The 27,473-nt window shown below is 34.4% G+C and overlaps 1 protein-coding gene and 1 long non-coding RNA gene across 2 annotated transcripts in view; both read right to left on the bottom strand.

Moving 5' to 3' along the window:
* The window catches only part of LOC145245679 (protein lin-12-like), a 38,369-nt gene extending 31,404 nt beyond the window's left edge, over positions 1 to 6,965 (bottom strand). The window contains exons 1-3 of the mRNA XM_080107236.1: positions 6,956 to 6,965; positions 6,094 to 6,210; positions 116 to 169 (exon numbers count right to left, since the gene is read on the bottom strand). Of these exons, the coding sequence (XP_079963362.1) occupies positions 116 to 169; positions 6,094 to 6,210; positions 6,956 to 6,965 (181 nt within the window). The remainder of the gene's footprint in view (positions 1 to 115; positions 170 to 6,093; positions 6,211 to 6,955) is intronic.
* A 13,956-nt stretch (positions 6,966 to 20,921) lies between these two features.
* LOC145245712 (uncharacterized) overlaps positions 20,922 to 27,473 on the bottom strand; it is an 8,094-nt gene continuing 1,542 nt past the window's right edge. Inside the window, exons 2-3 of the long non-coding RNA XR_013863025.1 lie at positions 24,366 to 24,473; positions 20,922 to 20,972 (exon numbers count right to left, since the gene is read on the bottom strand). This is a non-coding gene — a long non-coding RNA (uncharacterized LOC145245712). The remainder of the gene's footprint in view (positions 20,973 to 24,365; positions 24,474 to 27,473) is intronic.

The following is a 27,473-nucleotide window of genomic DNA, read 5'->3' on the forward strand; positions in this document are numbered from 1 at the left end:
GGTGCTGTTATTTGAATGTATTTCAGAAAAACACGTGATTAAACATAAGCCAAACAAATAACTGCATGCCTTACTTTCAGAAAAAAACATATAAAAATAAACGTAAATTATTTACCTGGTTGTGGAGGTGGGGTGTTTACAATGTTCGTGTTCGTTGTAATTTCAATTGCTATTTTCGTAAAAAGAAAACGAAAGAAATATATTCAACAAATAATCATAGAAGCTAATTATGCATATATATGTATTTATGTATATATAATATATCGATATATATATATATATATATATATAGAGAGAGAGAGAGAGAAAGAGAGTAAAATGATTGATAATTTATAATTAAAAATCGGTTTCAATAGGTAGAACAAACGAAATCAATAAATTATACGATCGTTTCGAAAACAATGTCTTTATTGAGACGGACAATACGTCTTGAACAATAATTTTATCATTTGATTTTATAAAAAAACAAAATCTCCTCATCAGCAAAAAAGTGAGTGGGATTTTAAGGACACCAAAAATAAAACTAGCATGATAATATATATATATATATATATATTATATTATATCATGTTTTCATTAGTATGATATAATATATCTATAATATATATATATATATATATATATCATATCATGTTTTCATTAGTATGATATCTATAATATATATATATATATAATATATATATTATATCATGTTTTAATTAGTATGATATAATATATCTATAATATATATATATATATTATATCATGTCTTCATTAGTATGATATAATATATCTATAATATATATATATATATCATGTTTTCATTAGTATGATATAATATATATATATATATATATATTATATCATGATTTCATTAGTATAATATATCTATAATATATATATATATATATATATATATACATATATATTTTATCATGTTTTCATTAGTAAATGATTCATGAATCACTTGTTTGTGCTGAAACAGCAAATATTTTGTCAAAAAGTAATCGATTAAATGTTGATCCTATGTAAAGATGACGCTGCAAACTGATCGTTACATTGTGTCAATCCTCCTTTAAAGATTAATGTATTAAAAAGGAGATTAATAAACACGGTATCGTCTCTAAAATTATTGTAAACAATTCCTTGATGTTGTTGTGTTGTTTTCTTTAAACATGGACATTAAATCTCCCTCCAATATACACACAAACAAACACATATACATTAGCGTCCAAAACTAAGGGACAACATTTTTAAACCTAGTATTTGATAGAGATAACAACTGTGCAAAGCTGAAATTTTGACAACTGGTAGTCATTATCATCATCATCATCGGCTCTCACTCGTGTCCGAGTAAGACTGTCCTCCGTTGTGGCTTCTGTGGGTCCTCAAGTGAGCATAGAGCCCAATCCTAGACCCAATTTTTCTTGTGCAATTTGGGCAGATAAAGGTAGTTGTGGTGGGGTTGGGTTGGGTGTCTGGTTGATAATCTGTCCTTTCTGTGCTTGCGTTTATCCTCAGCAGCTTGATTTAGGTCACTACTATAAAGCGCAGCATCTTTGTGGACATCGCTTCTCCATGCCAACCTGCTCCCAGCCACGTCCTCCCATATCTTAAGGTCCATGTGAAACCGCTTTAGATTTGCTTTGATGTTGTCCTTATACCTCATCTTTTGGCCACCCTGGGCACGCTTTCCCTCAACAAGCTGAGAGTAGAAAATCTGTTTTGGGAGGCGGAGATCCGGCATTCGGACAACATGACCAGTTCATCTGAGCTGGCGTTGAGCAACAGGAGTGGTGATAGTAGGAATGTCAGCCTCACTCAGGACGCTGGTGTTGGTGCGTCGGTTCTTCCAACTGATTCTGAGGATTTTTCGGAGGCATCTTTGGTGGTACGTCTTCAGGGTTTTTACGTGCCTCCTGTATGTGGTCCAGGTCTCCGATCCATAGAGAAGTGGGCAGCAAGACAGCTTTGTATACCATGATTTTGGTCTTTGTCAGAAGGTCATGGTTCTCAAATACTCTCTTCCTTAGCCTTGAGAAAGCCCCACTGGCACAGCTGAGACGGTGTTGTATTTCAACATCTATGTTATCTTTTGATGATAGTGTTACACAGAGAGAGAGAGAGAGAGAGAGAGAGAGAGAGAGAGAGAGAGAGAGAGAGAGTGAGTAAACGTGGAGGTAGACACGTTTACCAGAACCGAAGGTCAGCTGACCAAATTACGTATGTGTGACGTTGTAACGTTGGCTAGATCTGTGAGATTTGATTTGGTCTTTGAAGAATAGGATGCTGCCTAGGTATGGGAAGTGGTCCACATTTTCCAGTCTAGCGTTGTCGATGGAGATGTTTGGGGGTGAGACTGGAGTACTGTTTGGTGGTGATTGATGGAGGATTTGAGTTTTTTTTATATTAATTGTTAGTCCTAGCTGTTTGTACGCCCTCGTGTTTTTTCCGGTAGTCATTATCATCTATAATAACACACAAACATTTGGTTGGTTGGTTGTTTTTGTTTTACGGCATATCAACCATTTTCAGGTTATTTAATGCGGAATCTAGTAATTTTGAAAAGCGATTTTTTAATAGAGTATTTTTTTAAGTCGGTTTCTATTTAACCTATAGTTTGGTCCTTAACAGGTTATACAACCTAGGGATCACAGTCAACCTGGGAGCAATGGCAATTAAAGGGTGGTTCCACATTCCCCAAAGCACTCAAGCTGGGGCCTCACCATCGGATATAGTTTAAAGTCATTTCCAGGACCACTAAAATTTGAATCATTTTCATGATACATTACCTGAAAGTACGTCATACATCTGTTAATTTTCCGTCATGCTTGGACAGGGTTCAAAAGAGAGTCGCCATCATAATAAATCTTGCATTGTCAGCCAAGCTTCAAGCTCTGGCCCATTGGCGAAATGTTGCCTCCCTCTGCTTGTTTTACTTTTTAATTTTAATAGTGAATATTCCGACGAACTACAAACCTTGTACCCATTACATAGAAATATACCGGACAAAAAAACAGAAATCCCACTCCTAAACTGTAGAGATTCATAGATTCCACAAAGACTTCTATACAAAAGGTGTCTTCTCTAGGACTGCTAGTCTTTGGAATTCTCTTCCGTGTTCCTGCTTCCCTTACTGTACTTAAATGCAGAAGTTCAAACGAACTAATACCGATTCTTGCTGCTCAACGCCCTACATAGTATCATGCAAATTATGTTCCAGATAGTAGCTTGACACTGTGCATTGTTGTGGTTTAATTACTATGAAAATGTTTTAAATGAATATATATAATACATATAATATATATATAATATATATATATATATATATATATATGTATATATAAATATGTGATATATATATAATATATATATATTTTTTTACACAGTGATCACCACTTATCAAGGCCCGGAAGCCACTCAGGGATAAGGGTTATTGCAAGTACAATACGTTAGTGTGGAGATTTGATAAAGGGTTTATTTAAGGCGGCGGTTCATTAGGAATTTGTAAACATTAGACTTGAAGACATCCAAGTTGTAGTCCGCTGGGAAGCAGGCAGACGGAACAGAGTTCCACAGGCGTACAGTTCTAAGAAAGAAGCTTTGTTCATAGAATCCGCGTTTTGATTTAGGCACAGATATAGAGTGGGGGAAATATTTCGTGAAAAATTGGCGAGGGGGACCAGAGATCGGAGCTCAGACGAGCACCTGCCATGGAAATAACGATAAACAAGGATAGGCTCGCAACGTCTCTTCTGTGGGATAGAGGATGCAGGGTAGAGAAAAGGGCATCCCCCACTAAGCCACGAAGTCTATTTTGTACTCTGTCAAGGCAGGATAGGCTGTTTTTAGCAGCTCCTGCCCAGATATGGCAACATTATTCCATCCTTGGATGTACTTGGCTTTTATATAGATAGAGAATTGCATCAATAGTGAGATATCTTCTGGAGCGGTAGAAGGATCACACCATCTTTCTGGCGAGCTTGGCAACAGACTTGATGTACGTGTTCCATTTCAGATCAGGAGTAAAGGTCAAACCCAGAAGCTTGTCAAAACACGGGGCCTAACTCAGACGAGATCCATCCATCACAATTTATGCCAGATGGGGATCAGAGCTTGATGATGTAAGGATAGGAGTTTGGTTTTGGATGCATTAAAGGTAACCAGCCACATCTTCCCCCATTGAACCACGCGCTCGAGATCATAGGAGAGAGAATCAGAGAGAACTTTGTCATTTACAGCCTTTGATGTGTTGCCGTAGATGGTCGTATCATCAGCATAATGATTTAAGTATGTGTATGATTTAAGTATGTGTTTAGGGAGGTCATTGATGTAGATAAGGAAGAGAGTTGAGCCTAGGATTGACCCCTAAGGGACTCCAGCATATGTAATATTTTTTTTTTATTACATTTTCACCCCAAACAAGGCACATTGCCACTTTGGTGTAGGGGGCTACTATCAGGGGAAACATCTACTGGGGTACTATGTAGCGATTAGGGCAGCGAGATGTTGGTTCACGCTGCACTTGAACTTATGCATGTCAGTACAGTTGGGGAAGCAGTGACCTGGAATGGAATTTCAAAGTCTAGCAGTTCTGGGGAAGAAACTACTGGAGTAGAAAGATCTTTTACATCTAGGGATCTCTACAGTGTGGGGGGGATTTTGAAGCTAGTCGGGTCTGTCGAGGGTGTTCACGTCGTGGGGGCACAAGTGATTGCAGTTCTTCAGAGCATTCACCATTATAATACTTGTAGAACAGGCAGAGGGATGCAAAATTTCGACGATGGGACAGAGGCTGAAGCTTAGATGCCAGTTTAGGGCCTTTCAGATTTGCAACTCTCTTTTGAACCCTGTCAAGGAGCGAGAGACTAGTAGCCGATGCACCAGCCCAAATATGACAGCAATACCCCATACATGGGCGAATAGTGGCCTTATAGAGGTACAGGATACTTTCGGGTGTTAGAAGTTTTCTAGCACGGTAGAGAGAGCCCACCTTCCTCGCAGCGGCCCTGACAATGCCCTCGATGTAATTGTTCCAACTCATGTTTCCTGTGAACGTTAGGCCAAGGAGCTTGAGAGACGTACTCTCAGATAAAGAGTCGTTGGCCATTGCTATAGGTGGTAGAGAGGTTTCTTGTAATTATTGAATGAAACCAGTTTTGTCTTAGCGGCATTGAACGTGACCATCCATTTTTGTCCCCATTCCACTACTGATTGGAGGTCATCCTCTAGTGTTTCTGCCATTACTTTAGATATATGTTCATTTGTTTTCCTGTCGTGCCTGCTATAGAGTGTGATGTCATCAGCATATATCCCCATCTCAGAGGCAATTTATGTAATATATATAATATATAAAAATATATAATATATATATAATATATATAATATATAAAATGTTTAATATATATAAAATATATGATATTTTTATTATATATAATATATGCATAATATATAATATATATATATATGATATATATAATATATATAATATATAATATATATGATATATATAATATATATAATATATATAGTATACATAATATAATCTATATAATATATATAAAATATATAATATATATAATATATATAATATGTAGTATATGTATAATATATATAGTATAATATATGTAATAAATTTATATCTATAATATATATAATATATAATATATAATATATATAATACTATCTATAATATATATTATATATATAATATATATTCATGATATATATTATATTTAATATATATATACATATATATATATATATATATATATATATATATATGTGTATATATATTTTTTTCGTCGGTTTTAAACCCGATAATTAGGACCCTTTCAGATACCTATATCAAGATCTCTTCAGCCAATACTCGTGAGTATAGGCTGGTATTTGAGACGGTCCTAATAATCGGGTTTGACACCGACGGTACCAATGGCTTGTCCCATCTAAAAGCTTTCTGTAAACAAAATATAAATAAGATCTTTTTTTCTGATTTTCGTTATAATTCAACACTCTGCTTGATGTCTTTTTCAAAAAAAATCATATATATATATATATATATATATATATATATATGCATAAACAATCATAAATGAACAAGATTTAAATACTTACATCGTTCGCAAAATTTTCCGTCAAAACCTGCAGGACATTCGCACTTCATGTGAAGCGTCCATCTTTTCTTTGATATGGTGCATGTGCCACCATTTTTACAATAATTCTGACGACAACCTAAAAATTCAATGAAATGTGTTCATAGTTTCAATTTAATTTGCCATAATTTTTGAACCGTTATCTTTAATGGTATTTATAAAAATACATTTGATTATGCATTTTCTTGTTTCGCAATCTCTGCTTAGACCGGACTGCGCATGAACGTGCGGATTCTCAGGACAATTTGTCGAGGTTTACTTGAAGTAGGACAACAGCGTATTCTTTCATCATTTTGATCTTCGACTATGTATCTGTTGATATCTTATATACTTTTATAGAGAGTGATATGGTTCTCGGTTGGTTAACTGTGTCGGATACAAACTCAAGAGTAAAAACAATGAAAAGAATATGCTGTTGATATAGCCCTACTTAGAACATATTGAAGGATGCTATTTTGCTAATGAGACCTTTATTAGTAGATTACCTTACAGACTCAACGGAATTCATACATACATTGGATATGGTATCAAGATGCAGAATAAATCATTTAAACACATTTAATATCAATAATACGTGAAGATTCATGAAGTGTGGGTAAAAACTGAGAGTTTTATGTAAAATCCATTTAAAAAGCAAATTTTTGCGAAAATTAATCCGGTTCGATAATTGTAATACCATAAATTATTTGTTTAACGTTTTTAAAATCTGATGATCACTTTGAAGTTCAAAAAAGCCAAAGACAATAATAAAATAGAAAATAAAATATAGCGTTATATATTTATAATTTGTTTTAGATAGTCATTAAAAGAAACATTTTACCAACCTTCACGCATTTTGGATATGGAATTTTTTTCAAGAATTACTTCTGCATTTGGATATCATTCATCATATCCCTTCTTTACATTCTACAGGCATTCACTTTATCTATGTAACTTAAAGGCATTTCACTTTTAATATTTTTCTTTGTATGTGCTACTTAGAAAAATTAGTGTTATTGGATATTAGTGTTTTGCTAGAAATTTTCCTCTGTGGAGAGTTGCTTACATTGAAAAATCATGGGTGAAAGACATTAATTTATACTTGTATTCTTTAATTCCAGAAATAAATTTTTAATTTTATTTGGAAATTGATGCTTTTTAATTAAATACATACAAGATTCTTTTTTTTTTTGTTGCTCTATCTAATATATTGCGCATTTTATTTGGCTGGGATTGTCTTATATGACAATTTCCTTTTAGTATTCTATAGGACTAGAAACTATTAAGTTCACCAAACTATAATCTTATTCACTTCATTACTTTGAAGTATATATCTATCCATCTACATATCTATAAAAGTTAACGTGTCTGTGTGTGTGTCCGTGTGTCTGTGTGTGTACATTTCTTTACGCAATAACTCTGTAAATTTTCAGTCTTCAGACACGAAATTTGATGTACAGGGTACTGATATTTGGGAAAATTTTTCTGATCGGTTTTCGGCCAAATATTCGGCTGGTAAGGCATCAAAGTTCAACGAAGAACGCTTCTAAACACCTCCGCCAATTTTGGTCTAAACACTTGCAATTTTAAATATAGATTCCATGGACATGGGTCTTATTTAATAACTTGATTGGAGCCCAAAACAATAAATATTAACGGTCATAATAGGGGTCAAATTAAAATAAAATATCTTTTTGGGGGGACTCAACATACACTTTCAAACACCCGTGCAACGCCGAGCTGAAATGCTAGTATATATATATATATATATATATATATATATATATATATATATATATATATATATATATATATATATATTCCTTTGTTTTTTGTGTATTGGTATTCATAGTAAAACCCCTTTTCTCTACTTATTTAAAAAAGAAAATATAACTTTGTTATATATGGGTTGGAATTGCAAAATATTTAACTAATTTGCATATTCTCTAAAACATATAAATTAATTAATACACTATCAGCATTTTGTTCGGTTTTCTTATGAGATAATCATTTTTAGTTACCTATCACGTGTAATTATATTCATGCAGATATTCTACATGATTTATACTTGGGTAATATTAGCGTCAAAAAGTGTTATAATAAACAGAAAACTTTTTCTATATATATTTATCTGTGTATATATATATATATATATATATATATATATATATATATATATCTGTTTAAAAAGATTTTCTTACCACAAGCCTCTACCTGTTTTTAGTCTACAGACATGAAACTTTATATATAGGGTATTATACCCATGCTAAACTTTATATTTGGGATTAAGCTGACTAAAAATGTGAAAATTAAAACAAAATGAAATTTGCCAGGTGAAGGTCGATATGCATGCGTAACGTAATAGCTATTGATTCATGTTTCAATTTTAACCTTGCGGCAAGCATGTCTTCATAGCTCAGGCATTATCGTCAAGGGAAAAAGTAGATCGTAATAATTTCGTCATCGATTATCTGTGGTGGCGCAAACACGTCTTCATAGTTCACGCAATTATGTCACAGAGAAGAGTAAATCCTCAGCTAAACGTTTTGGTTTCGATTCTCAGTTGTGGCGCAAGAGTCATTATTTTAAAACTTTTTAAACCATAACTATATATTGGGTCCAAGATAATATATAATTATAATAATAACGACATCTGCATTAATCATTAATATTATATCTAAACGTATTTTATGACCGGCCAATGCCAGGTCGCCTGTTAGTTGATAATATAATGCTTATAGCAAGCTACAACATCCTTCTTTTATATATATATATATATATATATATATATATATATATATATGTATGTATATATATATACATGTATATATATGTGTGTGTGTGTACACTTTAAATCGAATACAGATTATAATTATAGTAATATATTCTCATTACAGTTGTTCAAATATACGTATATATACTTATACATAGAAAAATACAAATTACTTACAACGTTCGCAACGTCTGCCCATGCAGTTTTTCGTACATTTGCACTTTTTTCTTCTCCGTTGAAAGTAGCAAGTGCCACCATTTCTGCAATCTCTCGGACGACAACCTAGAAAAGTCAGTTTACAGTGTAATTGTTTCAAATTCATTTTTATCAATATTGAGAAGAGATGTCGTGTGAGGAAAACGTATTTCATATTCATTGAATATAAACGAGAAACTTTGGTTATATACTTACATAAACAAGAATGGTTCATATTTTTCAGGGTGAGACTGTCTTGAACCTTAGGGATTGAATATTAATATAAGTATAGGACACCCATATAAAATTAATGTTTTATACATTTATTTTGCTTATTTTTGGTTTACTTGTTTTATATTACGGCATATCTACCCTTTTCATATTATTTAATGTCGAATACAATAATTTAGTTACGCTCAAAGTAAGGAGGTTCGTTATATATGTTATTCATGGTGTTTGCACTGATTTGGCTGTTTTATTTTTTAATCATATCATCAGTTTCGGGTTATTTAATGTCAAATCTAAGAATTTTATACAATGTACTTATCCTTCATATATCTCATTTATGCAAATAGTCATTCAGGAATTTAGTTTCTTACTTTTATTTTACGGCATATCATTGCTTTACGACATATCATCGTTTACGACATATCATTTTTCAGCATAATATTTAATGCCAAATCTGTTCCTTTTGCTATATATAGTCTCTGTTGCTTTATCTCTTCAAATATTACTTCTTTGTGTTTGCTTTAATTATTTTCTCACAGAAAAGTGATTTCACAAAACATGATTGAGTTTTGGAAAAGAAAAAGAAAAAAAAAACAATAGCATCAATGTTATATGCATTTAGATTAAAGCAATTATGTTTAATTACGACAGCCAGGTCAGTACATCGCTTTTTATTTTATTGAAATATTGACAACCGTTTTCTGCGAAGTACAACCTCTCTTCACAGATGATCTCAAAGAGTAGTGCCACAAGATCACTTCATTAACAAATTATTTTTTAAATCACTGTATGTTTATAAGAATTCCATTGTTCGTTCCACTGTCACAATATAACAACCAATTTAATGTTTCTTTATTTGCTTTAATATCGCTTTTCCATCAACCAGGTGCAGTTATTATGTCTTCCTTAAAGCATAAGTTTAATATTAATATGATTAATGGTTGAAAGTGTTCTTTCATCGACACATGAGGTTAAGTGGCACCGGGAAATCAGGCTGAAAGTCCGTGATTGACCATCGCAGTCACTGGAGTCGAGTTATAAATGCATGCTTTCGTAAGAGTAAGAAACAAGCACTTGCAAAAAAGGGGATGTGACAAAAGGCTGCAACAGAGCTTTCGTAACAAGACACCCCTTATATTTGTGGTATCTGGAACAGAGCTTGTCGATAAAGGAGACACTTTCAAAGTGGGGGAAGGCGACGCTAATCGTCAACAAACTAACCTGATACGAAAAAGTCCATCTCTAACAGCGACTACATGCAAATGCCGAGCCATGAGCGAAATGACATCATAATAATGAAAAAGAATATATAAAATGGAAATAGCAAGTTTGAGAAAACGATCACGGTATGGACGTGGAAACACGTTCAAGAGCATGTTCGAAATGATGTTCTAGAGGACAGGCAGCAGAGACTACGATCACCTGAAAAACGTCGCATATGTAAGGGAAAGTAATGCGTGGTGAAATAACGATGAAATAAATATAAACATTTTTTTTATGTATTGTGGGATATTATCCTCATTGGTTTGGATATTTTCTCATGACGTTCCGGCCAACTATTCCTCTGCCCTTCTTCAGGTTGTTAACCGCGACGGAATAGGATCTCTGAATCTTCTAACTGCATCCTCAGCAGTTACTGCCTTCCATAGTTGTTGCCGTCTCACCACGTTTTGGCCAAGTAAGCCTCTGACCGGCTTTGGGTAGGATTGAAACCTCTATCTTCAGGCAATGCTGACCTGGAACCATAAAGATTAAATGTCTCTATCCACTGTGCCATGGGGAGGCAGTTATTGCTGAAGATGCAGTCAGGAAATTCGGAGTTCGTATCCCGTCGCAGTTACCACCTGACGAAGGCCAGAAGAATAGTTGGCCGAAACGTCGTGAAATAACAATTAAAAAGATGAGGGTAATAGTCCGCAATAAATAAAAATTAAATAATTAATACTCATCTCAATAATGCATTCCAATTAAATAATAGAAAAAAAATGCCGTTGTACAACAAAGAAAGTGAGTTAAAGTTCTTTTCTGTACTTTGTCTACTTTGCGACTGAGAATGCAACGTGTTGGATAAGCTTGCACTGCGTGTCTTGATATAACGTATTGTCGCAAATGAACAAACATGTGAATAAATAAATCCAGGTCGGCATGTTTTCCTTTTTAACAAAAGCATTTATTACTCTTCGGTTTCGACACCGCTTTAAATGTCTCTCACTGCCACACGGCAATCTAACCTGATTCACGTTTATCTTTCTTCCGACCGCACGCTAGCCACCCAAATCGCGCCAACATTTTACACGTCCGTCTCCTTCGGCGTCGACTTTTTTGACCCCGACCTCCTAGTGTACTTTTGTTTGTTTTTTTTAAACGCAAACCCGAGCATCCTTGAAAATGTGCATACGCTTTCAAACGTTGGTCCTGTATTGAATACAATCGCTTGAATCATTTCTCGGCTGCTGATGATATTTTCATACGCGATCATACGCTCTATGTTACAGTGGGATACACTAATGCAAACAAGGTTCTCTGTCTCCAAGTTAGCTTTCTTCGCATATTTTTTACAAGGAGATTATTACTTATTCTTGTGGTTGCAAGGTTGAACAATAATTAGTAAGGTAATATAATGAAGACGCAAACAACAAGATAATGCAATAATAAGTGTATTAAAGAAAAGGTATATTTACAATATGTACAAATGACGGTGTCGAGTCAGAGAGTCTTGGTGGGAGGACATGTACGCTCTTCGGCGTCACTTCCGGTGGCATTTGAGTAAGACACACCAAGGCCAACCTAGGCTTGCCATTTATAGTGTTATGTTATTCGCATATGCAAATAAGTGGTTGCCACCACAACACTTATCAAAACCTGAATGCCACTAAAGATGAAGAGTTATTTAGGATACAGTAATAAACGAGATAACGTATTAGTGATCGTTAGTGATGAAAAGTTGGTCGAATCCTGTCATTTAAGGAAGCAGTTCAACCTGAACTTGTTTGCATTGCACTTAAATACGACCATCTTGTAGTTAGCTGGGAAGCAAACCAGCGCAACATGTCCTTGATAGTTGCCCCCCATAACAAACTGTCACTTTGCCTTGTTTGGGGCGAAAATGTAATAAGAAATATATACAAGCAAACAAAATGAAAATACTTACAGCGACGGCAACGTCTTCCAATGCAGTTCTTAGTACATTTGCAACGTTTCTTCTTTCCATTAATCGCGCAGGTGCCACCGTTTTTGCAAAAATTCGGAGGACAAACTAGAATAGTCAGTTGATATTTCTAATTAGATTTTATACAAATATGTACAATGACAAAAAAAGGAACTTTTTTTCCGTGTTGTGTCTTTATGGGTGTGTGAGTTCGTTCCCTATGTATTTGAAAACGGCTGGGCAGATTTTTGTAAAATTTCACACGAACGTACTTTATGATTCTGGCAATATGCTTAGATGGCTTTTGTACTAGAATATCTTGGAAAAGAATCGAGAGTCGATAAACGAAATAATCTGATAAAAGAAAGAATGTGATTTTAACTAAAGTTGACACCTTATACAACCTAACATAACAAGTCCATGTGAGAAGTTTTATTACTACACGAGCAGTATGGCCACGCATAAAAATCAACAGTAGGTCCTTTGATACGATAGGGGCGCGTTTGAAATGTTTCTGTTTAAAGCACAATTGCGCCATAATACTTGACTTTCCCATTTTAAAGTTAAATTCAAAGCATTATTATTGTACCAGCAGTAAAAATGAATGTTTCTATTTAGCGCACAGTTCAAGCATGATACTTGACATTTGCATTGGAAATTTTAATTCAAGCTAATATATATGTAAAATAATTTTATAAAAAATCAGCAGTAACCTTCTTGAAGTGCAATGTAGACTACAATGCATTGTTGACGAAGTAACTCATTTAGATCAGGCAATCAATCGATTTGATTAACAAAAGTGTCGATTTCACCGATTTTGATGACAATAAAAATAATGGATGGTGAAATATTTTTGAATATCACTCAATCCCGGGCAACATCGTGTTCCTCCTATTTTTTTTACATAGGCATCACCTCTTATCAAGACCCATATACCACTCGAGGATAAGGGTAAAGAGTGTACAGTAGTCAATTGGACAATATAGTAATCGTAAGTAATGGAAATTTAGTAAATTTGTATACTTATATGGAACAGCTCATCAAGAACTTGTTTACGTTAGACTTGAAGACGACCATATTGTATTCAGCTGGAAAGCAGGAAAACAGAAGACAGTTCCACAGGCGTGCAGTTCTACGAAAGAAACTTTGTTCATGGAATCTATCTTTAAGTTTAGGCACAGATAAAGGTTGGGGGGAATTATTGTTAGTGTTTTCGAGTGTTTCTTGTAAAAGTTTGGCTAGGGCGGGACAATAGATTGAAGCTCATTGGATCACTTGCCATGAAAATAACGATAAAGTAGAGACAAACTAGCAACAGGTAAGAAAATTATTAGAATGGAAAATTTCTTTAGTACCGGTAAGATTTATATTTATAGTCGTTCAATATTTGTTCACGTGCATGAAGATGTAGAATGTCTGGCTTATTGTGCAAACCTTGTAAATAAATAGTCCTATGAAAGCGAATATGTTATTTCACACTTTTCGAAAACGGGTTAGCAAAAGTTATATGCGTAATGTGAATGTTAATCACTGTAATCACACAATTCTGCGAAGATTTATTTGTAACATAACCGTCACAAATAAACAAATAAATAAATAAATAAAAATCCGGACAAGCATTTATTTTTTTAAACAAATGTTTGAATTACCCTTATTTTTTTTACAATAAAATCACCACTTATCAAGGCACAGAGGCCACTCAAGGATAAGGGCTAAAGAGTGTACATTGGTCAAAAGTACAATATCATAGCAATCGTTAGAAATGCAAATTTGGTAAATTAGATTACCTAATGGGAACGGCTCATCAAGAACTTGTTTACATTAGACTTGAAAACGGCCATATTGTAGTCATCTAGAAAGCAGATAAACGAAGAGTTTTACAGGTGTGCAATTCTTAGAAAGAAGCCTTGTTCATCGAATCTACGTTTAGGTTTAGGCAGAGATAAAAAGTGGGGGAAATTATTGGTAGTGTTTACAGCCAAACGAGTGTTTTTCGTGAATGTTTGGCGAGGGAGGCACCAGAGATAGGAGCTCAGACAAACACTTTCCATTAAACCAACAATTAAACAGAGACAGGTTGCTTTGGCGAGGGAGGCACCATTGATTGGAGCTCAGACGAGCACTTTCCATGAAACCAACAATTAAACAGAGACAGGTTTCTTTGGCGAGGGAGGCACCATTGATTGGAGCTCAGACGAGAACTTTCCATTAAACCAACAATTAAACAGAGACAGGTTGCAGAGATGAGAAAATGGCATCCCCCATTAGGCTACGAAGTCTATTCTGAACTTTTAGCACCACTTTAAATAAGTCTCCCGCTACAACATATTCATTTTACCAGACTCGCGTTTCTCCTTCCTCCGTCCGGATGCCGGTTACAGCTAGACCATTCTCGCCCTCGACTTTACACGACCATTTTTTTCGACGTTGCAATTCTTTCGGTCACGTGGTGTTCTTTTGCTCTTTTTCTTGGCGCCAACTCGGGCAACTTCCTAATTTACATATACGAGTTTTTCGGCTACTTCTGCTGCTGCTAATCTCTTCCCACACGCTCATATGCATTATATTACATATTCTTTATTTAAAGCCAAGCGATAACAACAACGACTAATTTGTGTAGATAACGTTAGCAACTGATTATTTAATTTTAAGTCTTTAAATTACATTAAATAACAGAAACATAGTTTTATTATAACAATACGTGGTTATTTCTGGTGTTTCGGTATTAACTATTTAAATATATTTTCCGGCATATAACCTCAGTCGTTGGTGCGTATATGCCATAATCAAGAGGTCAGAAACTTTACGCATTAAATTAGACTGTGCCATTAACGTGTCGGATGTTGTTTTCCAAGTAATCAATTGTGTATGGTTAATCAGTGAAGACATAAGAGTTTGCATACCCCCCACCCAAATCTAACATGGCTTACTCGCGCGAAAGAGGTGGCCAGTTGACAGGCCCATTTTTTTATATTTAATGTTTAAGCCAGATAACATAATGCCTTCCTATTGATGCTCGAAGTAGCATGTGACCATTTTTTGTATTGCTTGTTGTGCACCGTTATATTCCAACTATCATAACGTTTGAAAAATCCACCAACCCATAAATGCTTTTTCCAGATTGTTGGCATTTATAATTTAAATACATTTTCAGACATATGACCTCGTGGCTCGCGCGTATATGATGTAATATAGAGGGTCAGTTCTCTCAAAAGCTACGCAGTAAATTAGTGCAATAGGCTTACACATGATATTTTAATTTATACAGATTGCGTATGTATTATTATAGAATCAATGCTCTATTACGTATTATATATTACGAGGAATAGTTTGCCCAGTGGAATAATTCGAGAAATAAATAAATATGATATCGTTTATCAAATTCCATCTGTGTTTGTTTACAATACCACGTCAGCTGATATTTGGGCTGAACGGCCGATGCCCTGGAAGAGTTACTTTTACTTAATGTTTACTTTTAAAATATGCAAAAAAAATATTTTGCGGCGATTTTAAATGGTAACTCTTCTTTTTATCGCAAGTTGAACTCATTACTAAGAAATGTTTTTAAAAAATTGTACAGTACCATCGGGCCTGAACGGGGGATCATCCGTACCACTAAGCTATATCTCCAGATTGCAATAATGTTTTTTAAAAAGAAATAGTTTGCTGATTTTTTTTAATCTCCCTTTGGCGGTGTAACGCAAAATATTCCCCTGTAAAAAAGTATTCTGTTTTATCTCTAAAAAAAAAAAGATTATTTTAAAAATCCGATTTTTTTTTCGATTTTCGATGCTTATTTCCTTGCATATAATTCAAATATGTAGGGAAAATAATAAGTTACCTGACTAGCGCGTGTCTTTGCTTTGAAAGGTTCGGTCGCTTGACAAGAAAAAAATGACGACACGCAGTTGCTTTTGTGCTTGGCCATCATGCGTGAGTAACCTAGACTCTTGCCGTTTCTATGCAAATGAGACTTTCCAAGCGCATAAAAGAGCGGTGGAGAAACCGGGGTTAAGTAGAAGAATGAGTTGTCGGAGACGAACGTGCGTAACATATTGTTTACGTCAATTAGAAAAAAAACGTGGGCGGGAAAGATAATACAACTTTATTAAAACTAATTTTCAAATTTTAATGAGGAACTGCAATTAAACAGATTTTCTATTCACGTAATGGCACTTGTAAAAATCTAACAAAAAATATTCTAAATATATCGTGCAAATAAGGGTTTCACGAATAAGCAACATATTTTAGGCTCTTAGTTAAAATATTTGTAATAAAACACCAGAAGCTAGATGCAAAATTGTAATATTTGTAAATGTTGGTGAACGCTGATCATGCAGTGATAACGGTAGAAATCGCCCCAAACTCTAGAGCCAAAGCTGAAGTGTCAGTGCTCAAAACAACGAGATATTATAAAAAGGCTGACTGGGAAGCCATCAGAGATCTTATCAGAGATGCCCCATGGGGAAATATTTTTTCTCTTCCTGCTGAACAGTGCGCAAATGAGACCACTGAATTGTTCAAAACAGCAATGGAAGCACATGTCCCCATGCGGAAATTTTATAGCAAGCGCCACTCTCCCCAATGGTTTACTTCGACTTGCGCAACTGCCATTGCTCAAAGGCAGCATGCATACCGCAGATTTAACCGACATAAGTCCGGTTCAAACAGACAGAAGTATATAGAGGCTAGAAGTAACGTTAAGAAAGAAATAGCGACAGCTAAGTGAGAATTTACTGAAACCACTAAAAAAACGCATCGAAGCATAAAAATTAGGAAATCGTGATTTCTGGAAAATCTACAACTGTGTAGTAAATAATGGGCAATCAACAATTCCCCCACTAACCAACAATCACGAGGTGTTTGCTCAGCAACCGACAAGGCTAATATGCTTGCCAGCTGGTTTGCCTCAAAATCCACACTGGACCCTTCCAACCACCCTCTGCCTGACTTTCCTTTGCTGACAGACGTCACGCTAGACGATCTGAAAATCACCCCTGCACAGGTGCATGCTATCATAAAAAACCTTGACATTTCAAAAGCACGTGGACCTGATCTCATCCCGGATGTGCTATTAAAAAAGTTATCAGCCGAAGTAGCTCTAGTTCTCTCCAAACTCTACAACAAATGACTTAATAAATCTTGCTTTCCGGGTTGTTGAAAAACTGCGTCTGTGGCACCAGTATTCAAGAATTCTGGCGAAAGAACTGACCCATTAAATTATCATTAAATTAGACTCCTCCCACTTTTCACCAAAATATTTGAGACCATAATTAACCATGCTCTAGTCCGCCACCTTACAGATGCTAAACTTCTGACTGACCAACAATATGGATTTAGACAAGCCCGTTCCACCGCAGACATCCTCACTGTAATCTCTGTACGTATATACCATTCCCTGGACAAAGCGGGGGAGGGCAGAGCGGTAGCTCTAGATATATCTAAGGCTTTTGACAGGGTATAGCATTAGGGTCTCCTCAGGAAAATTAGATCATACGGTATCACTGGTCGAATACTTAACATAATTTAATCCTTCTTAGATAAGGGAAAAATCCAGGTTGTCCTCGACGGTCGTACATCTAAACAATATAATATAAATTCGGGAGTGCCTCAGGGGTCTATCCTTGGACCTCTATTGCTCCTAATATTTATTAATAACCTCCCCGACAAAACTGCCTCTGAGATGGGTATATATGCTGATGACAGCACACTCTGTAACAGGCATGACAGGAAAACAAATGAACACATAACTAAAGAAATATCAAAAACACTAGAGGATGACCTCCAATCTGTAGTGGAATGGGGACAAAAATGGATGGCCACATTCAATGCTGCCAAGACTAAACTGGTTTCCTTCAATAATTACAAGAAACCTTCTCTGCCACCAATAGCAATGGCCAGTGACTCCCTATCGGAGAATACATCTTTCAAACTTCTTGGTTCAACGTTCACAGGAAACATGAGTTGGAACAATTACATTGAAAACATTGCCAGGGACGCTGCGAGGAGGATCGGCTCTCTCTACTGTGCTAGAAAACTACTGACACCTGAAAGTACCACTACCTCTATAAGGCCACCATTCGCCCATGTATGGAGTATTGCTGTCACATTTGGGCTGAAGCATCTGCTGCTAGTCTCTCGCTCCTAGACAAGGTTCAAAAGAGAGTCGCCAATCTGATAGGTCCTGAACTGGCACCCAAGCTTCAGCCTCTGTCTCATCGACGAAACGTTGCCTCCCTCTGCCTGGTTTATAAGTATTTTAATGGTGAATTCTCTGACGAACTGCAGCCACTTGTTCCCCCACGACGTAGACACCCTCGACAAAACCGACAGGCAACTATATCCCACCCCACGCAGTAGAGATCTCTAGATGTAAAGGATCGCTCTACACCAGTAGTTTCTTCCCAAAAAACCGCTAGACTCTGGAACTCCATTCCAGGTCCCTGCTTCCCCAACTGTACTGACATGCAGAAGTTCAAGTGTAACGTGAACCGACATCTTGCTGCCCAAATCCCTATTGTTGATTTTATCTAATTATTTTTAATATATAATGGTTGAATTAAAGTTTAAATGACAAAAAATCAAGTATCATGGTCCAATTATGTTCTAAACAAAAACATTAATTTCGAACGCGCCCCCGTCATATCAAAGAACATACAAGTGATTTTATATGTTTGGTGTTTCGTTTTGTGTAGCAATTAAACTTCTCAAATGCACATTTGATGTAAAGCTGTGAAACTTCCTAAAAACTTTCCCAGCTATGTTCGAGTATATAGGGAAGAAGCTTACAAACACACACACACACACACACACACACACACACACACACACACACACAAAACATGTTTTTTTATATAACGGTAAGGATGAACATACGTAATACATATCAAATTTAAAATGACTTTTTTTTGCCATTTTAAGGATAATGGTTGAATAAAAGTTAATTTGCTGTACACCTTATTTTGAAGCATTTTAAAACAACTTGCTTTAAAAATAATACACAGAAAAAACTAGGGCCCACTTTCGCGAACAAACACATCAGGAATTAATCGTTGGTATCACACAGAAATACAATGATCGAATCTAATTATCACGAAAGCCAGTTTTTTTCATTGATATACGATAGGGTCTACCATTTGACAACACGTAATCTTAACTCCAGCTTGTTTTAATGCGTATAAAATGAAGTTTTTTTTTAATCGTATACAGAACTGACTCTCTAAATTATTTAAATATTTTTTGTCATCTCGATTATTATTATTAATCAGTAAAAGGAATTTATTAAATCATTGCACAAGTTTGTTAATGAAAAAGGCCCTCCGTTGTTTTTTTTTCGTGTATTATTTTTAAAGCGCTATATAAGTTTTGTACAGCTAAAAAGTTAGTCATATATCTATTACATAGAAAAATGCGAGAATGAAATGTAATATGGTTTTGATTAAACATGGAAAAGTAAAACGACTAGTTGTTAAAATTTGGAAAAAAGGCAAGATATTCGAGCAAAAATAAATCAAATTTATAACTTAAAATATTGCAGCATTAAGATGTTTTTAAAATTCAATTTAACATTATATAATCAATTCTTAATGAATACTGCAATATTTAAATTAAATTTTTTTTATAATTTTTAACTAGATTATCTGTTTTTTTTCCAGTTTTAACAACTAGCCCTTTTACTCTTCCAGGTTTATTTACCTTAAACATATTACTTTCCATGCTCTCATTTTTCTATGTATTCCATGATTTTTCCAGGTTTTGCTCTGAAATAATATTTTTTCTCTGTTTCATTTGTTACCTGTTAATTAGTTGCGGCATTACAGAATGACAGATTGTGACAGCCGTGAATTGTAACGATAGTTTTTTTATATCTTGTTACGCCATCATCTCCACCGTTTTGAGGTAACGTAACAGATTTGGTTGCTATGGTAACCAATAGCCAATTAAATAAACAACTGTATGTCTGTTCTTTACAGATTTAAGAATTTTTTACCAAAGTAATTTTATTATAACTTTTGTTTTACTGAGCGAAAGCTGATTTTTTTTTCTCCAAATATAACTAGGAAGGTGATCTATGACTTGTCCAAGTTGGTTCAAATTTGGTCTGAAAAGCAATTGTAAATGAGTAAAACTAAAGCTTAACCATATATTCAACTGTGATGATCAATATTAGTATCCCAGACATTTTTGTTATATTTTACACGAAGTATATTATGCAATTACTTTTTACATTAAGTTATTTCTTGCAAAAACTCATTGTCATGATTGAAAAATGTAAAAAAAAAAAAACAACTGCCACATCTTCTATTTAATTTCCGTCCATAACTGTCTTTTTCTCTCATTGTATATGTAATCCACCATTCGCAGAATATTAGCTGTTTTTAATTCATTGAAATGCACATCAGTAATAACTTGGCAGCATTTTCAACAAATACAGTAAACAAACAACAACAAAAAACAAATTATTTACCTGGTGGTTTGGGAGTTACAACAATGTTCGTATTGGTGGTCCTTGTAATTACTGTTGTGGAAAAAAAGAAACAGATCTTTTTAACGATATGAATTATATACAATTGTGATTTACATAAGATTCCTAATAAATTTTACTTGTATATTATAATTATGAAAAGCATACAACGTGATTTAGAGCAGGTGTCAAGATTCGAAGATCACTCGATCATAAAGGTTAACGAATATACGGTAGTAATATATTAATCGTTAATAGTGTGGAATTTGGTAGAATTTGATTATTTAAAGGGGTGGCACACCAAGAACTTGTTTGCATAGAACTTGAAGGCTATTGTATTCAACCGGGAAGCAGGCAAGCAGAATAGTGTTTCACATGCGCCAGTTTTGGGAAAGGAGTTTTGGTTATAGAATCTGTGATTATATTTATACACAGAGAGAAAGTGAGGGAAAACGTATGTAGTAGTTGTAGCTAGTCGAGTGTTTCTGTGAAAGCTGGCAATAACGGGAACCATAGATTGGAGTTCAGTTGAGCACTTTCCATGGAAATAACGATAGAGTAGAAAAAGGCACGCAGTGTCTTTTTTCTGAGTAGTTTTTGGGAAAAGAAAAGCATCACCTTCGCAATTTTAAAACCAGATTGCTCTCTATCAATGCTTTTATCTATATGCCGCAACAGCACTTGATTTTAAGGCGTATCTGGAACTTATACAGAGAGAGAATTGCATCCGGAAAGAGAGACCTACTGGAGCGGTAGTGCGATCCAACCATTTTTTCCAGAGATTTTGGCAACAAATTTCATGCATGGGTCCCATTTATTATCAGAAGTAAAGGTCAGTCCCAAAAGTTTGTAAAGATGTGGGGGTTACCCAAGATGAGACCAAATTATTATAATTTGGGATTAATAGGGTCAGTGCAATTATGACAAAAAGCTTGGTTTTCGATGCATTAAAATTAATCAGCCACCCTTTTTCCCGTTGACGCACGTACTCAAGATCAGAATAGAGAGAATCAGAAAGATCTTGATCATTGCTGGCCTTTGAAGTGCGACCATAGACTGTGTTGTTGTCTGAATAAATGACTACGAATGGTCTAAGAATACTATTTGGTGGACTAATAATTAAGACCAGAAAGAGAGTTGGGCTAAGATGGAAGCTTTTTATCTAAACTTAATTATTCGTTTGTTTCTTTATGTGTTATTATTATTAAATATTGTGCTTCATCAGGGAGGATGGCGTGCCTTAACAGCAATATGTAATGATACATGCTGAAGGAGCATACAATATTTTTATGGAAATCACTCGACAAATCATGGAGCCATTTCATATTAAGAGCAATAAATACCACTTCAAGGTAAAAAAAATTGCCAACGCCAAGTGTTAGATGAAATCGATTTCGACCAGGAAAACACCAACCATTCGCTTTTTGCCAGAACATTTACTTCGTGAAAGTGAGGATTAAAAGACAAAATAAGGGAAGTGTGAATTACGTTGCTATCGAAGGTTTATCCAAGATAATTCTTTCAGCTCTGTAATGCTTCCAAATTTAGAAAAGATGGCGTTCAAATTACTGACATACAACAAAACAAAACAAAAAAAAAACAAATGCATATATTTATATTCTAAATACAAATAAACACAATAAATACGCATGAATATATACATACATTCACACCCACCCACACCATATATGTGTATATTTAAGCAGCATTTTCTCATTTAGACAACAATAATTGAATAGCACGGAATTTTCCGTTTTATCTTCTCCAATCTCCGATTAGCCCTTTTTGTGTTCTTCTCGAAATTGTATATATTGGATCCATAATCGCGAGCGCTTTTGACAGAAGTACTTCTATCATCTTCAGGCATATTGTAGAAATAAATGTAGAAATTGTTTTTTTTTAAATTAAGTATATATAGATTTTTTCCTAGTCACGTCGTAGCTTGTTACAAGTTAGATGGGCGGACTTTTTTCTTTCTTTTTTTTTTACATATATTAAATACATTTATATATATACAAACACAGACATATACCTATTCAAAAAATTATCCCAAACATTTCAAAACGTTCCGGCTGCACTCATAATTAATATTATTTATTTGAGGCTTCTTTGTTTTAATGTACAATGCTTCGAGTATTCTTAGCCTATTTACATTTCTCTCACTCTGCAATACTCTTGTATTTTCTACCATAATTCTTCGAAAATCCGAATGGTGGCAGCCACGTCCCTTCAAATGTTGTGATATGGAGCGTATGTCAGAGAGGTGGAGAGTCAATCTCGCGATTATGGATCTAACATATACAATTTCGAGAAAAACACAAAAAGGCCTATTTGGAGATTGGAGAAGATAAAAAGGAAAATTCTAAATCAGAATAACTCCGTGCTATTCGATAATATTTGTCTATATAAATAAATATATATATGTATATATATATATATATATATATATATATATGTATATATATATATATATATATATATATATATATATTGCTGATCAAAAATTTAAGACCACTTAAAAATATTTAAAAAGAAACCTGTTTTAAGGATAGATTTTAAACTCTTCCGACTTAAGGTTACCAATACTACAATCTAAAAGGTTATGGAAACAAAAATGTACATTCCAAAAGTTTTATTTAAAAATTTGCATTTTCAATTAATTAGGCTTTTTACACATGATCAATATATATATATATAAATATATATATATATATATATATATATATATATAAAATACAATGATAATATGATAGAATAGATTAATAAAATAATATAATAAAAAAGATATAATATAAAGTAGGAAAGATTAATAATAGAATATTATAATGTTGAATTGAAATAATACATGATATTGTGATATAAATTTAAATATATATATGGGGTGTGCGCGTGTGCGCGTTTATGTGTGTGTTATCAAAGAATATATCTTAATTTTTTACGATTTAACCGGACTGACATTTTTCATTTCAAATGAAATAATATTATTATTAATAGCTTATACAGATTGGTGTAAAAAGACCGTGGAATTTCCTCTGGTCCTCGTTTCTTACAACAAAAGCAACACTATTTGACAGTTCTAAATAATATTCATTGAAAAACAATTTCGATTCTCATTTCTTTGATTTAAAACCAAAATCTATAGCTCTTGAAAAACAAGATATTTTCGATAAAGCAACTAGATTATTAAATCATAGGTTTCATTTTTAATATGAAACATATTTTGTCATACGTAAATTTCATTCACATCAAGCTGCTCTAATTTCCCGGGAAAAGCCCGGGCACGGCTCAGCTTGTTCACAATAAATAAGATACTCATTTTGCATGTATTGAATTAAAATTAGTTTTCCGTGAAGCTTGGATAAACATTATTTTTCTATTAAATGTAATATGTAATATTCTTTTCGGTATTTCGGTTATACAACTACAATAATAATTGAAAATACTCACAACGTTGGCAACGATTTCCATCATAATTTTCAGGGCATAGGCATTTTTTTGTCCGACTACCAACAACGGTGCATGTACCACCGTTAAAGCAGTAACTCTTCGGACACCCTACAACGATCAATATGATATTTATAAAAATATTTGAAAACATATTATGTTTGTTATAAATACAGGGTGGAATAGTAAAGTTGTCGCTCTAAAAAAAAACACTACTCAAATAGATTCATTCCTCGAACAGCTAGACTTTGGAATTCCCTCCCTGCTACCTGCTTCTACAACTGTACTGATACAGAAGTTTAAATGTAACGTAAACAAACATCCTGCTAGTCTTTCCTAAGCATGGTCCCAAATAGTAGTCCCTTACGTCCACCTGGCGATATGTCTTCTTAGGGAATTTTTTTTTTTTAATTTATTTTACAAATTTATTGGAGAATCGATTTAGGTAACTTGGTTATGTTGTAGAGCTTACATCTATCTCATGTAGTCGCCTTCAGCTTTAATCACCGCCTTGATAGTTGTCCGAAACTGGGAGCTTGCCATTTCCACGGGCGCCGGCGGGGGCTCAGCGAATACTCGGCGGATGGTGGCGATCAGGCTGGCTTTGGTGTTGTGGGAGATCGTGATATTGCTGTTCTTGACATATGACCCAACGAAGTAGTCCAGCGGGTTAAGGCTGAAGGACAAAGAGGTTAGTCAGAGTTGGGTACAAAGTCATAGCACTCCTTCTAAACCTTGGCTCTCTTTGGACTTGTTGGGCCGGTGCCGAGACCTGCTACCACACCAGATCATGCTAGCTGTCAGGGACCTCCATACTCTTCAGCACATTAAGGTAAATTTTTGTGTTGAATTTCAAGTCGACTAAGAAGCTGTGAGGTGGCGTGATGTGGCCCTCACTTGAAATCACACTAAAGATCATAACTGTGACGGGAAACTTCGTTGAACTGTGCCTCAAGAGTTTAATCGCCCGGAATTGCATTTTGAGGGTGGGGCAATGATAATGTTGTCATAACTTAGATTGATAGAGAGCATTAGTTGTACAGCGGCGAATCTCCGATCTTGCTCAGTGAACATTTTTCACTTTCAGATATGGCAGGAGGCTCCTATCGCTCTTGGTATTTGTACACAACTGGCCAACTAGTAGATGGTCTTCAACAAAAAAACTGTTTCCATCAAAGGGAAATGGAATCATGCCATCTTTTCTAAGGCGCAATTTTATCGCCCCGCTCTGTATGCATATAAACGTTCTTGGATCCGTAAAAGATTCATTGTTATGCTTTTAAATATATTTGAAAATCCTATTAAAAAACGAAATAATACAGTAAAGATCGTCTATTGAAATTAATAATGATTGACGTAATAAGCTGTCATATTCATTTTGTTACTATAAAAATTATTTGTCTGGCAATCTAAATATTTATTTACTTGTCTGACATCCAGTGTCACAAAAAAAATCATCATCTCGAACATCAATTAATGATAAACGAATTACCTGAAAACATTTTCAAAACAGATAACATGACTGTTTATGATTTCAAATTTTATTTTACAATTTTAAACAAAAGTCATGTTGAAAAGAGACTTAATTTTTTATCATATTTTCGTAAAATTGAAAATTATGCAAATGATTGGACATCTGTTCTTATATAATTTATATAAAAGTTATTCAGAAAAAACAAAACAATGTGTTGTTTTTTTTTAAATTTTTATTGAAAAAATCTATTTTTTTAATTAATTACTTTTTAGCTTTAAAATGTTAGACACCAATTTATTAAAAAAACTGTTTTAAATTAGTCGTTATTTGTCTTCTTTTATTTTTTGTCCATTTTATTTATAATGTGTGTTAAAATGTTTCAAATACCGTGGAATTTCCACGGGTTCTGCTAGTATTGATTAATTTACAGAAAAGGTAATACGTGCGAATATGCAGCTCAACGATCAAAATTAGAAATGAACGCATGTCTAACACCTTTTTCTTGTATCGTGGCACGTTCATGGCGTGGATGAAATCATGGTTATTTTCTCCCATAGGCTTCGGTCCATTGACGGCATCTGAAGACATCTCATGATTTTGAACTTGGTAGTATACAGCGGCCGGGTTGCCGTTACATTCGCCAGTGCAGTAGCATCTGGCTCGTCTGTTTGCACCTATCCGTTTTCTGTTAGATTATCCGCATAACTGCAGTCCAATAACGTAACTCTTAATACCATAGAACCGTTGATCTGTTAAAGATTCCTTTTCCTCCATGGACATCCACCATCATGCTGCCGACGTTATCAAAGCTACTTTCTCCTAGAGGCATGTTTTTAGTATGACTAGGTGTACATCTCTCCCAGTGAATTAATGCGCCTCCAAATGCCAACCTGGACATTTCTTAGCCTTACCAAATGGTCACCCATCTGGTACTAGCCAGTATCATAGTTGCTTAACTTCGGTGATCTGGCGAGAACCGGTGCGCCAAAGTGAGTGTGCGTTACATATAAGTATGCAAAATATGCAAAGTGCAAAAATCAATGTACATAAAATCATGGAGCGAATGAAAGTCTAGATCATGCAACAAAAGTCTTTGTCAAAAAGCATCGAATTTAAATAAGAAATATAAAGCTAATAAGAATCAAACACTAACTCCTTACATAACGATAAGATTAATTTAAAATTAAATAATAAAATAATGATAATATAAAAAAATTAAAATAGTACTTAAAACAATATTAAACAAGAGAGTAATTTTTAAAGTAGCAAGATTAAAAATACGCGTATAAAAGATTAAAGGTTAATGTATTAGTTAGCAAGAACAGGATTAAAATGTCGATTATCTCCATATCTTTAAAGGTGTGAATGTGAATGTGGGGACACTTCTCAACCTATTCTAAAATTTTTCTTGAGTTTGTTATTTCTACTTTATTTTTCTTAATAGAAAAAAACCCAATCTTTTGTAGTAGAACAACCTTCCGTTTTTTTTTTAGACTAAGGCAATTAAAAACCAGCAAGTTATTGCAGTCCAAAAACAAATAATATTCGATTCTAATTATAAGGACAACAAAAAGAAATACTTATGTCGGTTTGAAGTTTGACAGTTTCCAAATGCGGTTGTTCTGGAGAATGTTCTT

This window comes from Euprymna scolopes, chromosome 23 (assembly GCF_053919585.1).
Source record: "Euprymna scolopes isolate OS-2025 chromosome 23, ASM5391958v1, whole genome shotgun sequence".
NCBI classification, from domain to species: Eukaryota; Metazoa; Mollusca; class Cephalopoda; order Sepiida; family Sepiolidae; genus Euprymna; species Euprymna scolopes.